The 18256-nt window shown below is 27.3% G+C and overlaps 1 protein-coding gene across 7 annotated transcripts in view; it reads right to left on the bottom strand.

Moving 5' to 3' along the window:
- Nucleotides 1-18256, bottom strand: part of mbl (splicing regulator muscleblind) — a 101023-nt gene that overhangs the window by 12634 nt on the left and 70133 nt on the right. For 4 of the 7 annotated variants that reach the window (XM_016055188.4, XM_016055192.5, XM_087157954.1 and 1 more), the window contains 2 exons: nt 14490-14717; nt 2800-2865 (listed from right to left, as the gene is read on the bottom strand). In XM_016055188.4, the coding sequence (XP_015910674.1) occupies nt 2800-2865; nt 14490-14717 (294 nt within the window). The remainder of the gene's footprint in view (nt 1-2799; nt 2866-14489; nt 14718-18256) is intronic. The other 3 variants (XM_016055191.5, XM_043051597.3, XM_071177953.2) reach the window with 1 other exon arrangement.

The following is an 18256-nucleotide window of genomic DNA, read 5'->3' on the forward strand; positions in this document are numbered from 1 at the left end:
GTAAATATGTGTCCCTTGTGTTTACTGAGCAATATGATCAAAAAGTAATTGATAACATGATTTGATTAGCATAAAGATTGACAGAAGTATCTCAAATAAGTTAAATAAGTAAGCCCTATTGTGCAATAGGTGTGAAATGAGAGGCAAAGAAAGTTCTAAGACCTATGAGTCTCTGAGTTTCAAAAAGATAAAATTTGAGCATATCACCCTTTTTGAAAATAAAACAAACTGTATTAGTTATGTAGGGCATTCTTGTAAATCAAATTTATTACAAGAAATATTTTTCATACAATCCTTTAAAGACCATAATAAAAGGGGTATCTATATAATTAATATTAATGAAGTACCCAAGATTTACTTAAATTATTATTTTAATTTCAAGATTTAATTTTACAAAAATATTGCAGAAATAATTTTTCATTTAAAATACCAGAGTCTAGTGAATAAGAGTTTTGTTTTACCATGAAAGGATAAATATGGGTAATTTAACGGCTTGCATATGAATTTTATGCAAAGAATTTACTTCGAATTGTATAATAAGGGAATGGTCTTAAAAGGATTTTATAATGCCTTCCAAGCAGAACAGGTAACAATTTTAACAGGGTAACAGTATTTTTAAGATGAGCAGTTTCAAAATCATGTAAAATGAGATAATAGGTCTAGTTCATAAATTTTTCCTAATAATTGTATGACATTTGACTAATATGCTTAAAAAGAATAATTAATATTTGAATATTGAGTAGCTGAAATCATAGTTTTATTCATTTATAAAAAAAAAAATTTGCACTAAATGTTTAACGACATATTGCATTTCAATTTCCCTTTCACAGTTTAAGTCTGAATATGGAAGACTTGTGGAAATGAATCTTTCTTTAGTGTACCTGAGACTCTGGTATTTGAAAGTTATTAAGTTGCTTTGAATAAGAAGCATGTCAAGATACATTTTAGCACCAAAAAAAAAAAAAAAAATCCAAATTAACTTGAAGGTTGAAGAAAGTATTTAATAAAATTTTTCTGCGCAATTCAAAATAATTGTATTCTAGGAATCCAAAATCATCTTTAACCAGATCAAATAGGTAAAAATGGGAGTGAAAAAGTGTGTCGCTCAAAATGTAACTGTTTGAGTTTGTGTATCAATAGTAATGGATGTCGAGTTTCTAAGAAATAGCCCTAAATTAAGACTTATTATATGTCACTCATGGCAGAGGATGGGTGGCAATCTAAAAGGGTGCACTTGTTATCAAGCAAACTATTTTATAACCGTCGTTGAACAGCCGACCCAATTTTCGGGTTTACGACTGCTAAATGTTCAATGACGTAGCCTTGTAATTTTGAACCCAATTCAGAAGACAAGTAAACTCCTGGATCCAGTATTGGGAGAAATTCGCCTTGGTGGACTTTTTGGTGGAACTAAGTCGCATTAACGTTACATGGAGAAGAAGATCACAAGAACCTGCCATGATCTGTCTACCACTGAGGATATTTCACGTCAGCACTATGGTCCATGCAAGCCGAATGCGGATTTGCATCGACCAGCCATCGGTAGGATTCACACCTGGTCCACCTCATTGAAAGGCGAACGCTCTATCCCCTGAGCCGTTACGGCTCAAGTCAACTATTAATCTTTTGCTTACGGCTGGTATAACAGGGGGCTTTATCATACTAAGCACCGTAAGCAAAGGATTAATTAAAGCAGTCTATCAAAGCATCGCTTTTCAATCGCAGGTTTTGCAGATTGATACCTGTATTATAATTAATAGAAATTTTATTTATATTTGAATAGGTTTAGGCTGAAAATAACTTTTATTGCAGACTAAAAATTGTCTAACTTTGTAAGGATAAAAATTATGCCAATAGTACCACACTGCTAACCTTGCTTGCAATATTTCACCGGTTCTTTGACTAAATTTGATTCAAAAACGCAGCATCAAATGTACTCATAGAAGTGTTTGTACAAAAAAGGAAAGGTATTTCAAACATTACTCCCAATGAAAAATGCCACGATCATCTGCCTAATATATATGCTTGTGTCGCACAATTAAAAAATAAATAAAAATGAACAGATAGATACAGGGGTTAGGGTTTTGGACGTCCTAAACTGGTTTCGGACAGGACATGAGGGTTTTACTACCTCAAACCGTCTTAAATTGTCTAAAATCGTGAACAATGGTAAAAGGTAAAAATCCTACATGTATAACCATTGTACACATAATAATTACATAGATTAATAAATACTTGATACTTTTTATACTATTTGGTTCAATTTATTCAAGGGAAATAATATGATATAATAGGAAAAAAATTCAGAACTTCTGAAGCTTCACAATTTATTGAACAAAAGTGAACACCTAATCCTTTATATATGAATAAATATGCTTTTAATACTGAGAAATTCTATTTTTTGCACAAGGATAAATAATGAAATATTAAAAATATTAATTAGCTTTTTTTTAATTAAACAAAAACTTGTCTTCATTTGTTTCTTGTTCAAAAATCAAACTTTTAATTTTTCACAATATTTTTTTTTATTAAATTGTGACATAATTTGAATAAAAAGGGTTTTGGACAGGATGGTTTAAACCGTGGATTAATCCATTCTGTCCTTAAACCTTGCCAACTCTGGATAGATATATTTATGGGAGAGGTTTTTAAGATAAAAGGCTCTACTTGACAAGGAAATGGAAAGGAGGATTGTTCTGCTTGGAATGGACTACTGCCTAATCCCTTGCAATGTGCTACGCTTACTAAAAAAAAAAAAAAAAGAGCTGTCGTCATGCAAAAGCAGTAGAGGGCCAATACCAGAATGAGGTCATCAGCAGGGTCACGAGGGCGCTTCTTGCCGATCAAAGTCTCAACCACGTGCGGCTAATTAGTAGCAGATTCAATGGTGATTGGCCGATTGTTTGGTAGGTGGCAGGAGTGGGCAGCACGACACAGCAAGCAGCAAGGCGATGAGAGAAACAATAAAAAAAGAGAGCAACAATTATAGTTCAGCTCACCATATCTATGCATGCAAGGCCTTGTCCTCTGTGAACTGCCGGGAAACTGACCGCTAGATTTTTTTTTCTTCTTCTTCTTTTATTTAAAATTAAAATGGTAAGCAAAAAAGACTGTGTGCACATAACCCACCTTAGGATACCGGTTAAATTTTTTTAACGTCTTTTGTACAGATATATATAGATTGGGGATGCGGGGTTAAAAGTTTGAGCACTGAACTACAAAAATCAATTTAAAAAAAAAAAAAAAATTAAAATTCTTAACAAATTCAAATAGGATTTCATGTAAGTAAAACAGCCATGGGAGTTTAGCTTTCAATGTAGAGCTAAGCTATACTGAGACCCCTGTCAATGTAGTTTATCCTAGCTTAGTTAGCCTTACAGTTGATTAACACGATGAAGTGAATACTTTTAGAGTATTTATTTGGAGCTTACCTCTTAATTTTTATACCACTGAAAAAATATAGCAACTTGACAACCAGATGTTGTAGAGTGTTATTTCTTTTCTAAAAATATGTGCATTTTTCCTTGCTTAATGAGAATTTTCCTATTCAGATGAATAACTTAAAATAAAGAAATAAAATTTTTAAGCTGCTTATCAGACAAAAAAATTTAATTATTGGAAATACTCAAAAATATTTTAAGGCTAATGAGGAATAATTTGGAAAAAGTATTAAAATTTCTTTTTAATTGATAACCATTTCTTTGAAAAAAATATTTTTTGAGCATTAATTATTATTAAAGATAAGGGTTTTAAATATAGTAAAGGAACGTTTTTTTTTTATCTCTACCATTTATACGGTGGATAGACTGATAAAAAAAATGGTTAGTTTCTTATTTAGATGCTTGAATATTTAATTAAAGATTCCTCAAAGTTTTTCTTGCTGGTAAACCAAATTTTAAATCTTCTCTCGGAAATACATGACCACGGACAATGTACCTCAACATTGTTCAAATTTTTTTTTTCAAAAGGGGATTCAGGGAATTTGAATACTGATTTACTGATATAAGAATGAATTTTTAGAAAGATAAGATGAAAAGGTAAGCTTCTTTATTCATAACTTCTGGTAAATTTGTACTCCATTTTTTTTTTTTGTCATTTTTTTAAACAGTTGATTGGAGGTTAAAATAAAATTATTTCAGCACATATTTTTAACTTTCAATATTAATTTTCAAGAGAGTTAACTTAAGATGAAATTTATGCCTTTCACGTACAAGAGATTAGAAAATGCATTATGAAATATAAAAGTTGCTAGCCCAAACTATATGGATTAAAAATCAGTAGAATATCTCAATTTGATAATGTTTTTATTAGGAGGAAAAGTTAAATAAGAAGATTAACATTTAACAGAAGATTTGAACATTTCATTTGAACAGAAGATTAACATTAAATTTTCAGTTACAATTTCACGCTTAACATTTTCGCTGCTTCAGTAGCATCTCAATGATCTAACAAATGCATATTATTGATGATAACTAATAACCATTCACACTTTCATTAGTAGTTTTTGTTCAGGAGTTGTTTTTTTTTTTTGGAAAACAAAAACTTTTTAAAAATTAAGTAAGAGAACTAAAAAAAACAATTTTGTAATACAGTATGATGTCTAGAAATCATTACATCAGACAGTTATTAACATATATAATTAACTGTATGAATGCAGAAATTTTGCATTCTACTTGTTACAAATTATAAAAAAAAGTAAATAGTTAACACCTCAGCATTATTTTTCCAATTGAATGAGGACTGCAATATTTAGTGGAATATGGTTTATTCTTAAATTTCTCTTCATGTTGTATGCAATAGAGGTTTATATAGTTACACCATTAACTTTTTAAACTAACAGAAAACTAAGTAAGTGATTCTTATAGTTACTTTTTATAGTGTTTCTTATGCAATGTTACTAAAAATTACAATGCATAGTGGAATGTGGTTTATTTTTAATTTTTCTCTCAATAATATACATACACCACTTGACATTTCAAAATTAATTGAAAAATATGAATAAGTATGTCCAAAAATTACTACAAAAATGCAGTTCAACTATTATTAATGCAAATTATCTTCTGCTATGTTCGTAATGTATATAGTACTATGTTAGCAATGTTAAGTATTAACATATAAGTTGTAAATTTCTAGAACTATTAGGAATCGAATCAATAAAATTGACAATTAAGTAACCTTGTGGCAGAAATATATAGATTTTTTCTTGAAATGCTATTGAGACAGTTATTATGTTGCTTAAACATTATCACATACTCTAGGAAACATAATACAGTCAAAGCCTAACTATCCAAAATTTAAATAACCAGAAAGCTCAAGCAACTAGAATTTTTGGATTGTATTCTTTTCCAAGTTCCTAGTTCAATGTTCCAAGTCATACCTAAAGATGACTTGGAACATTCAAAAATATGCAGTAAAATATACATCAACTCTTGAAAAATAACTAATATCCTTTAATTTCACTCAATTAGAAATAAGCATTTAGTTCAGAAAGAGCGTCACCCCCAGTTTTTTCATTTATGTTTAATAATTTTTAAGGACAACTATTATTATTTTTTTAATCCTTCATTGTAGTTGTTTTATAAGCGTCGATTGCAACATTTTTTTTTCTCCATTAAAGTGATACATTTCCCCTCCTAAAAGATACGCTAATAGTAAAAATCGAAATTTTGGAATATTCAGAATTTGCTGATTCTCGTGTGCATTCCAGATAGTCAAGCTTTTATTGTACAAAAAACTACATTTAAACTGTTACTTGCTGTTACCCTTTTCAAAATTAACATCCAAAATTTTCTTGCTTTGTGAAAATTTAAAATTCAAATAAGACTGTTTCCAAAAGAAACAATTATTAGTAAAACTTTCTGTATTGACTTAACATAAAACTGCCTGTAAAATCTTTAAGAAAAAAAAAAAAGATTAATACCTACCTTTGAGAAACCTTCGTCATAACTTAATATTATATAAAATTAACATAAAGGCAGTTCCACCGTTTAAGAAATGTCATATTTTCAGACTATAAAGGAATGTATCTCAGTTTTAAAAAATACTAAGAAAACTCAAGCAATTAAAATAATTTTTGCTAAAAATAAGTCATTTACATTTTAATGTTTAGAAACTTATAGAAATTCAAAATATTATAAAAGACTAGATTGTGTTACGTCTGTAACAGCCAGTATTTAATTTTTAAAAATTTTTTTAAACTGGTGAAAGTTACTAAGAAGTGGAAATGATACCAAGATTTAGCAAATATTATTAGAATTGCTTGATTTTTTTAGAAATTTCTCAATGGTGGAATTGCCGATACACACGAATGATTTGTGTGTTTATTGTTATCGTGCATATTTTATTTTTCCTGAAGCCGAAAATAAAGCTATTAGCTTTTCCATTTTAAATATTTTGAAAATATCACCGAAATTTCCTTATCTTTAGAAAATCATAAATTAAGAATGGTTGTAAAGCATGAGTGGCTATTGGTTATCATAGGAGTTGATGTATAATTCTGAATGTTTAATTTGAAAGGTCTACAGATAGCGGAAAAAGAAAAAGAAGTTTAATGCACAGGATTTTGACATCATTGTTGTTTTGACTTTGTTATGTTTTTTCTTTGGAGCTAATTATGCAAAATAAAGTCATCAATATTAGCTGGTATTTTAATAGATTTTAGAATGGATTTAGAAATGGATTTTTACATAAACCAAAAGTTTTATCCAATTATAAAATAGGGATGTAACAATTATGTAAGAAACAAAAGATCTGAAAAATGTGCCATTGTTTGATACTGGTTTTTAGCTAAAGTCATAGTTGAATAGCTTCTCCCCTCTAAAGTTTTGTACGAGTGACAAGAATTAGCCATCAATATTGTGCAGTTTACCACTTTAAGAATTCTTTATTGAGGTATTTTTATCCCAACATTTTAGAGACCAAGAACGTGAAAAATAATATTTCGGCCAATTTTTTAAACTTTATATGCCCTCATAAGTGTTGTAACAGAGCAATTAATATATGAATGAATTAAATTGCACAAACATGGCACTTACGTTGATCTATTAATTTAAGAGGGTAGGTGTATAAGCAAACTAACTAGCAGCGTGATGCAAGGAGTTGAACATTTTTATTACTATACTATTGAAGTTTAAAATAACTACTAATTGAACTAAGTTATTTAAAATGAGACGTTAAATTTTCCAGCTGATTTTAAATCCAAGAATAATTTACAAAATTTAAAAATAACAAGTATGAATAAGAAATATATCTGTTTTTTATATGAATTATTTATAATATTGCTATTAAAAAAAAATTGAGTGATGCATAATTATTTATCAATCAAACCCAACCCGAAATTCATTGCACAACCTATGACTTTTATTATTATTTTATTTAGAACTAATAATGAGATCAGGGGTCTGTCTGGGTTTTTTATTTTTGAGAGGTACCTATTTCGTGAAAATTTAGACACAATTTATGAAAATTAAAAAATCAACACGAAAATATTGTACGAAAATATTTTCAAAAATTGTAACTTCAAATGAAAATTATTTATGGCAAGCAAATTTCTGAACATTTTTTCCCCATATAAAAAAAGATAGTTTTGCTATTGTAAAATTGTGGGCTTAAAATTTTATCCAATTTTAAAATTCCATAAAAATCATTGTCTATAGTTAAAAATTTCAACTTGAATTTATAAAAACATGCATTTAACAGTACTAGCATTAAAAGTTATTTTCATTATGAGAAAATTTTCGACTAGGTCATACAGAAAAAAATTTTCACACAGAAAAAATTTTTTTCATCAAAAATAAAGGTCAGTTAGTATAAATTTACAATAGTGAAGATAATGTTAGAATTTTGACTTCCTGTAAAGTTTACAAGGGGAGACCTCGTTGTTTAATTAAAACTTAGCTGGAAAAAAAAAGCTCGCTTTGATATGGCATGAGCAGTAAGGTTTACCATATTACAGCGTCTGACCAAGCACATGCTACTTTTTCGTAAAAGACATCTGGCAAAAAAGTTCCTCTTTTCCCTAGATTGCAACGAGAACGGGGTTAGCATGAGAACTTGCTTTATTAAAAGTATTTTGTGAAACTACCGTTTTTCCTAAAGTCAAAATCGTGAAGGTACCACTAAATGGTAGTAAATATACTTTGGACAGACCCCTGGAGATGTATTACCATTAAATACTGAATTTGATAAAATTACAACTTTTCAGTAGCACAGTTATGAAAATCCATTAATGGATTTTTTTCCTTAAAGATTATTTTGATTTTAATTTTATACTAATAAATTACTTTTCACTGAGAATTCTAATTATGTATTAAATATTAATAAAGAGAACAATTCCAAAGCAAACAATTAGTTGATTATGGCAAAGTGCACAAATTCCATTACAGGCAAATTACTTTGAAAAAAAAAAAGAAACAAAATATTTTTTTTCACTTTTTAAGAAGTAAAGCAGGATATTAAAACAGTTAGCAACATCAATGCAAAGAAAGACCTGCCTAAAAAAGAAGGTGAATGTCTAAGTTCAGGAGAGATATGAACTTTCGATATACCAAAAAAGCAGGCTCCTTAAAAAAAAAAAAAAAAATTTTTTTTTGTTAAGTGAAGAAGAAAAAAAAAACAAAAGCAATTTCACACTAAAAACTATGAGGTCAGGGACATGCAGCACAGAGGACATGTCCAAACATATAAATGATATAGTTCCCACAATTCCATGCAGTGCACTAGCATAACAAGCTTATGGTTAAAAAATAATAATTAATGGCTGAAAGGAAATAATTGGCAGATTTTCCGCTATACGTACTGATCTTTATAAAATAATTACCCATGTAAAAGGATGGTATGCTGTTTTGATCAGTGTTTTTATCTAAAATACCATATTTAAACATAATTATGAACATTACAAATTCACTAAATTGTAATTTTTTCTTATTTAAATTCAATTTATTAACTATACTTTTTAAGAAAAAAAATATATTCATGTAATAGAGACATGTAAACGGACCAGTGAAAATGAGAATGGATTATGAATACTTTTTAGTTACTGGTCCTTTGGAACAGTTATAAAATTTTCTTAATTTCTCAAAAAATTTTAAATTTCTACCCTTAAGTACACATTTCTGTTATCAGGTTTTAGTAACAAAAAAATGATGAACAGAATTTTGGAATTTCCAGAGTATATTAATGATATTTTCTTTAATTAAGCATAAATTTAAAAATATAGCACAGGACGCACCATTATTTCTGTGATATATTTTAAATTAATAATTTAAACACTTATTAAAATTACACATAAGTAGTGAGTTTTCTGAGAAAGTGAGTGAATACTATATGCACTTAAGTATGAACTCTTTTTCCTTCAAATCTACCAAAAATTAATATTACACAAGTACACTGATTTTCTGATTTTTGAAAATTTAATATTAATTTATATGCTCTTTGAAAAATTAATGCGGCAAAAGAATTAAATTAATGGATAGGATATTTAAAAGTTAAACTTAAGATATCTATTAATATAAAAAAAAGAATTTCTATCAATTAAAAAAAAAGAATTTCGGCATTAACAAAAAAAAGTAACATTTTCTAATAATTTGATCAAATTAAGATATAGGTTAAAATTTAATTTTAAATATTTACATATTTTTCCTTCCTTTCAGCCATGTAAACAAAGGGAATACAAAAACTTCCATTTAAAATCTAAGATAAAATTATAAAAAAAGTTTTTGTATTCTCATAATATAAAAGCTATCAAGTATTACAGGAAACAACAATTTTATAAACAAGTTAACGAAAAATATAAAATCATGAATATAGAATAAATGTTAGCATCAAAATTGTTATAGACACATAAATTATGGAAACTAATAAATCACCTAAAATAAAACAACAAGAAAACAAAAGCAAATATATCAAAGCTATTAAATAATGGTACGTGGGTCACTCATAACTATTTCTAACTAAATAAAAGTGATAAGCTTTAATTATGGAAAAAAAATTAGCTTTTTGTAATAAAAAAAGTATTAATTTACATGATAATCTTGTATAATTTAAAATTAACATTTCATATAAAAGTAGTATATTAATATGAATAACTTCATTGAATGTGTAAAAGTAAATAAATAATTCTGCAATATATCTTGAAACTAGAACTAAAACAGAAAAAAAAAAATTAGCAGGCAAATTTTTTCACTAAGCTAGCAGTAAATTTTTTTGGCAAATTATGTTTTCAAAAATGATTCATATCCAAGGTAATTGAGTTGCTCTATTTTTTAAACTAAACAATTGTTTATTTCCAACTTAAAAAGTAATGGGAAAAAAATCTTTTATATAATTGAGAAAATAAAATGAAAAATATTTTAAATAAATAAAACTTAAGAGCAATTACTAATTTACTATTGTACTGATTATGAATCTTCAGAGTAAATGGCAATGGATTAGATATAACGTGCAAAGTCTCTGTACTTAGCTTATTTTTAAGCCAAATTTACAAGTTTCAACCTTCTAACAAATTGAATGCCTATGTGACGAATTTTCTGGATTTACTAACTAAAGGTATGTCATTAGCAAATGATTATGTATACAGCAAATACTATACTTTTTGATGAATTAAATGTTAAACATTTTTAATTCAGTATGTACTTTCTTTTTTAAAAAAAAGTAAAAAAGAACAATAACAAAAAAAAACATTCTAGGAGCGAGTAGAATTATAATTATATGCAAAAGCTTGTTAAATTCTTTAACGAATTGGATAAAAAATTATGAAGATTTTGAGCTTATACAGGGTGATTCTAAAAAGATGGGGAAAATTTTAGGAAGTGATAGTACACACCCGGACAAACAATTTTTATCAAAGAATGCATGGTCGAAAACAAAACCCAAAACCGCTAGAGGGCGTCAAAGTTTATGTTCTTATATGAGGCAAAAACACACAAAGAACGACAAAGTTAAGTTATAAAAGCAAATTTAATGGCATGCGATTACAATAAGTGTTCAAAACAGTGGCCGGCAGCGGCTATGCTGGTGAAACGGCGAAGAAAAGATAGGCAAACTTTCTCTGCAGTGGCCGAAAGCTTGGCGACAAATAAAGTAGCGCAGTAACTCGGAGCTTTCTTGTTTGCATGAAAAAAACTTTCCAAATGCGCCAGCACCTTTGCGTTTTGTTTTCGACCATGCATTCTTTGATAAAAATTGTTTGTCTGGGTGTGTACTATCACTTCCTAAAATTTTTCCCATCTTTTTAGAATCACCATGTGTATAACTTAGGCAACCAACAAAATTATAAAAATAAATATACATGTTTTATTATGTAATCAAAGAATTTGTTTAGGAAGAAAAAAAATTTTTTTTTTTTCTTCCTCAAACGACCTCAGCTATCCTACCTTAAATTAGTAACGATTTTTAAATATAATTAATAACCAACAAAAGCATTTTTTTGTATATTATTTTGTTTTATGCCTCCATATTATATGTAAAATATGAATACCTCTTCAAATACAAAATTTTTTCATATCCACTCATACTTTATTCTATTTTGAGTCATATATTTTGAAAGTGACTCAAAAAAGTACAAATATGCAATCTATTCATTTAAATCCAAAATAGAACTAACTTAAACATTGAATTTTGTAGTCTTTGAAATTCATTAAAAATTATAGAATGTATTTTAAAAATCTTGAATGCCCTTAAAAATGGAAAAGTGGAGGTAAAAAATTATTTCTTAATCAATTTCTAAAGAAATAACATAAAATATTTTTAAATTAATTACAACTAAGTTGTACATCTTTAAGAAAGCATTCAGTAACACAATATATATATATATATATATATATATATATATATATATATATATATATATATATATATATATATATATATATATATATATATATATATATATATATTATATATACACAGACAGACACATATATAATCATAGCATTTATTAAGTCTAAGTATAAGCCAATATGCATGCCTTGGGATGAAAAAGGACACTGCATTGTTTATAATCAGCCTAAAAAAGAAGCCACTGGAATGCTCAAGGCTAATGTTTACTTGTTAAAAGTACAATACCATGATTCAAATTGAAACTAGTAATGTTTTTTTTTCTTTCCTCCATCAAGCGATTAACAAGAAAATTTCATAATTTAAAATTGAAGTTTATTGAGCAAAAGCGAAATAGAATTCTTTCTTGGGCTTTATTCCAAGGTATCAAAGATTTTAAACGAAATTGCATACAAATCACCTCACTCTCATGTGCATTAACTATACTTGACAAAAACTGTAATAAAACATTACAATTTTTAGTAATTGATTACAATTATTTACTAATTGAACTCTTATATATTTGGTTAATAATATTTTATCTTACTAGTATATATTACCCTATGTATACATAAGAGACACCAGAAAGGCAATAGTTAAGGATTATGAGGAAGTAAAAATACAAATATAACACAAGACTGGTATATAGAAAATTGATATTTGAATCTGAATGTGCGGAGAAACAGCAATGCGAAATATTATCATAAAATTGTTCATGTTGGTTTTGTGATTGTCATTAGACTTATCAAAATATGTTAAAGTCTAGGTTGTTATCTAATTCCGGACAAACCTTAAGTGAGAAACATGTTAAAAACCTTCATGTTTTAGAATTTTGGATCATCATTATCGGCATTAAGTATAAAATGTTTACGACAAACTTTTAAAAATTTCTTACAGGAAACAGAAAATTCTCAGAGCCTATTATTTCCCTAGAATGATGCTTTTTTTGAACATGATATTTTTCTCAAATTTATAGATTTTTTTTTTTACAATTTAATAATTTTTTAAATATATTTTTAGAAAGTAAAGCTTGTATGTTGTTTATCTTTTTGATAATAATTAATTCTTTAAGGAAAAAATAATCTAACTTTGCACAATACTCGAACAAACCAGCATATCAGTTGAAACAGTAATAGAAAACTCCTGGATCAGTATTCCCAGAGGTATGATTTGTTATGGGAACATGGAGAACTTTGTAACTCGACAGATTTAACGTGATCAGCCACCATTTACTACACGGGGAGTCTTCGGCCGGCGGGGACCAACCAGGCTATCCTGGCTCTTATGAATTCACATTAGTAAATAACCAAATAAGGTTATTTGTGTTAGAGTTAGCATATTAGAAAATATTCTTTTTAATCAGTAAGTTAATATGGCATACATATAAAATACATTACAAAAAAAACTTTTAAAATGTACATTTTGATATTTAATTGATACCTTGCTTTTCCATTATTCTTATACTTAATTTATTTTTAAAAAAAATACATTTTCAATTTGGCAACAAGATTTAACAATGTTCAAGCAGTCAGTAATCAAGTTAGTTTTGATTAAAAAAGAGAGAACAGAAGCAAACTCAACTAGTAGTTTAAAACAAATTCTTTTTTATCATTCATAAATGATAACATTCCTTTCTCTTATAAGCATGATGTTGATGAAATCCTAGCGAAATTATATTTTTCACTATTGAAATGTTTGGGAATTCTTTTAGAAGGTTTAAAGCTTTAGGAAAGTTAAAGGTCAATTATCATGGAACAATGGGTAAAATTGAACATTCCAAGAGTGGAGAAATGCAATTTTTGAAACAAGAAATTATTTTAAAATTTTTAGAAACTTACCAAATAAATAAAAAAAATTCTATAGTTTTTTTAAAGGCTAATTTTTTATTATACAAATTTTTGTTAAATTAAATGAAAAAATATTAAATAATAGATTATCATTTTTATAAAATATAATAACATTAACGAAATTTAAAGGGTGGAAGAAAATTAATTGCATCTAATTATTTTTCTTCTTCTCTTCGTTACAGTGATTCCTCAAGAGTTTGGGAACTAGGGGGAATTAGGATCCAAGATTTTTGAACTTCTAAGTCTTTTTTTTTTATTACTAAAAGAAGGTTCTCATTTAAAGTAATATAAATCTCTACTACAGACACTTAAAAAAAGCAAGAAATTTTGTAAAGCAACAAATAATTTTACCGTAAAAATTTTTATAGCAATTTTTTGCTTTAAATTGGACTGAAAACTCCCCTCCTTCATGAAATCGTACATTTTCTGCACTTCCTGATGCTTTTTACGCTTTTTTTTTCGACTCAAAAAATTTATGCCAATGTTCTTAAGATCTTTTTCTACAAGTACTTCAATTCTTACAAATTTACAACAATGTCATTTAACACATTCTTCTTCATGGTACTTCAATTCTAATTTGCCGCAATGTTATTTCAGAAGATCTCATACAAAGTATTTCAATTCTTACAAATTTCGCACAATATTAAAGACATTAAGTATTCCAGTTGTTATGGACTGAATGTATGCTTAAAAAAAAGTGATATTACGAGAGTTTGACGACTACCCAAATGCATTCCAGTGGCTTTGAAAGCAGCTTTTAAACAGCAAAGATAAAAAAGCAAATGTGAGAGAAAAAAGCGTGGACAGACAGAGGGAAATAAAGCCTACCACTGCAGCAGCACTGGCTCGGGTCTGAGCAGCTTTCAGCTGTGCCTGTAAATGGGCCGGTGGATGGAAGTAACGACACTGGTCCCGAGTGCAGCGCCCCTTCACAAAGTCCATGCACACAGTCACTGTGCCCTCGCCACTATCCACTGTCACATGCTCGGGAGGGTGAGCAAAGCGGCACTCGCTCTCTGTACGCTTGCAGTTGCCACGCTGAAATTCACGGCACACCTGGAGGGAAGAGCAAAGCAGAAAAGCCACCATTCAGACAGTGCAACACATGAGAGTGGATAAGCAAAGCTTTTAATGTGGATAAAGCACTTTTAACCCCTTCAGATCATCCAACAGCCATGTTATAATACAAAGGGTGTTCTGTATTTACTGCCCTAAATATATGTTTCTGAAAATTTTCTCACAAGTCATTAAACTTACCTATTATACATTGCATCATCTGGAACATATCATTATTTAAGTATTTTAAGGTAATTTTAAATGCAAATTACTTAAATGCACCTAAATAATTCATATTAAAATTTAAAAATATTAAAATTATCAAAGCATTATCAAATTATCAAGAGATTAAAATTTTCAAAAGAGAGAATTAATCATATAAAAAAAATTATCAATTTTGGTTTAGAGATTGATACCTCTCAGCAAGCAAGTTTTCTTTAAGCTTGTGAACAGTTAGTGGATTTTGCTCGATTTCAGAAATTTCGTCAGAGTGATTTTCATTTTTTTCAGCTGCTAAGTTAGTGTGGTTTAGAAACTAAAAAAAGTTCAAGATTTTTTTTTTTATCATCTATAAATGGAAATAAAATGCAAAATTATATAACACTACCAACTACAAACTTGAATTTGTTGCAATATTTTGCCTTTGTGACGGACGTTAAATATAAATTGAATATAAATTTTTTATTATGCTAGCAACATTTTCGTATTCCTTTTTTTGAGTAGTAATAAATATTTAATTAACTGGCAACTTATAAATGAATAGTATAAAAATTAAAAATCTACATGATTAAAAAAAAATGAATATTTTGAATTGATTTAAAAATAAAAAGTGATGAAATTTGAAGTTTATTGATTTTGTAAAATTTGAGGGAATTTTCATAAACATAAAAAAATTTTGAAAATTTTCAATAAAATAAGAAGATTGAGAAAAACCGGGCAGAAGTCAGTACTTTTGGCTTTGTAAAAGGAAATCGTTATGTAACAGAAAACCTGGCTTTCAAAAAAAATTTTTAAGGATTGTTGAACAAAATTATTTGATATAATTAGAATATTTTGATATAGTTATATAAATATTTTGATATAGTTAGAACATCAAACATGAATTAATTTTTTTAAAGACTGTATGGAAATCTGAAGGGGTAAGAAAATGAAGTTTTTAGCCATTAAGCCTTGATAAACACCACTTATGACTATATAAAGCAAAGGTGAAAACTTTATAGAAAAGCTTTTACCCCCAAAACATTTCAGTCATTACAGAAATATGAAGAAAAATATAATTCTAGATAAAGATACAGAGAAACCATTGTGAGAAAAATAATTATTATTTTGCAAATTTAAACACAGATAAATAATTCTTAAAACTGAGCTGTTATAGCTGTTACAGGAAGCTCATATACATTCTTTCATCACTAAAAATAAATACTTTACCTATTTAGCTCAACTAACTCACACTTGCCGAATTTTTATGATTAGATAATTAGTGCTCATAATAATTTAACTTAATAAAAACATTCCATAAAATATTCTCATTCCTAAAAATTTCAGTTTTCAATGAATAATGAAGAAGCAGTATAATGCATATTTAATTTTAATATTATATAGAACTGTAAACAGAAAACTTTTATGCCATACAAGCAGAGTAAGCATAATGGATCTATGCAATAATTAGACCTTGTATTGTAATCTATAAAAACAAAGCATTATATTGAAAAAGTAATTATTAAAAAAAAAAAAGAAAACTCTTACTCTTAGAAAAATATTTTTCAATTTTTGAATAATTCTATTTAAGTTAAGGGCAGTGAGTTACATAATTTAAATAGAATATGCAATACACTTTTTCACCTTATTATAATATTTTATATTAATATGAAATACAAACCAACCTTCAAAATAACGATAAAATTTGGACAAGAAATTTTGCAACATATAATTTTGTTTTTTGTTTACTGCTGGCACAAGATTAAATCTAATATAATAAAAATAAATCTGAACAACTTTAACATACATTCTGTATTTTGAATACTGCCTAGACTGCATAGAACATAGACTGCAGCTGAAGCAGTTTAAATTATTGAACCTGCTGATTAACTTTTCCTGATGTCTATTATGAGAAACAGAGGGGTGTAGCACAGATTGAGAAAAATCTTTTTTACTTAAAACATAATTTAAGCAAGTGAACTATTTTTTTCATAGTAAATAATCATAATTGGTATTCCATTTATTAACATCAAATTCTACAGTATAAATTTTTAAAAAAAATTTCTGTTTTTACCTATGCTAGTTCTTTATTAATTTATTGTAAAACTAATATATGTGGCCAGATGAATTAGCTTTTAAAAAAGAATATGCTTTTTTGGAAGAAAAAAAAATATCCATTAGCAAAAAAATAAATAAATAAAATTTCAAATTAACTTTAGTTCTAATTATTTATTTAAAACATTTTAGCACCATCAATAAAGAATATGTGAATATAACTAAAGTATAATAACTTTACTATAATAACTAGCTGTTTTGAATCAAGAAAAGGTTATAAAATTATAATAGTAATGAGCTTATATTTTTGTTTTCAATAAGCTGTTTAAAAATATTCTTCATCTGAAGTACTCATTCTTTTTATAATTCAAATTTCATATATTTCTTACTAAGATTTCACTTAAAATCAAATTTCACTTATTCCTTCACACGTTCCCACTCATCTCATTAAAAAATTATAGTCAAAACAATTCTAATCTACTCATTCTTTTAATAATACATTCTTAAAATATCTCACTTTAAAGAAGTAAGTATTTGATTATTTCAAATAATTCTACTAAGATATTTGTTCCCAGAAGAATTACCTTAAACAAGAAAAAAAAATTTTTTTTTTCATATTAAATTCAGTTCAGATATAATTATTTATTTAAAACCTTTTAGTACCATCACCTATCACTAAAAAATAACTATTTTATAACCTGTATAGAATTATGAAAGTTGACAAAATAACGATAATTGAACAAATCTTTGAATAACTTCAAATTCCAAATATTTCTTTTAAAATATTTACTCATTCCATAGTTAAAAAATTATAGTCAAAAACAAGTTGGCTAAAAAGAAGATGGATGGTAATTCAGTTCCTAAAAAGGAATAACATTCCCTTAAAATAAACATACATATATACACACAAGCTAAAAAAGAAGGGTTGGGTTTTTGATGTCAAAAAGTGGTTTTTGACATGACAAGGGTATGATACTGGTTTAAACCGTCAAAATCTGAAGTTTGCCAAGAAAATATATAAACTTCAAAACTACCAACAGTTGGCACACATTATATTGAAATTTATTTATACTATAGGTAATCAGCAGGTTTTAAAATATTTTTTAATTAACATTAAGGTAAAATAACAGATTTAAAATCTTAGAAATTTATATTCAAATGCATGTGCAGAAAAATTTTGCACAATATTTATATTTCGAAAAAACATTTTTTTTTTTTTTGATTATATTTATTTAGAATTATTACACTTATCATTTTAAAACAATTTTTATCTCTTAATTTCTTTT

The sequence above is a fragment of the Parasteatoda tepidariorum genome, chromosome 2, assembly GCF_982258835.1.
Source record: "Parasteatoda tepidariorum strain Cologne lab strain chromosome 2, Ptep-v5.0, whole genome shotgun sequence".
NCBI lineage: Eukaryota > Metazoa > Arthropoda > Arachnida > Araneae > Theridiidae > Parasteatoda > Parasteatoda tepidariorum.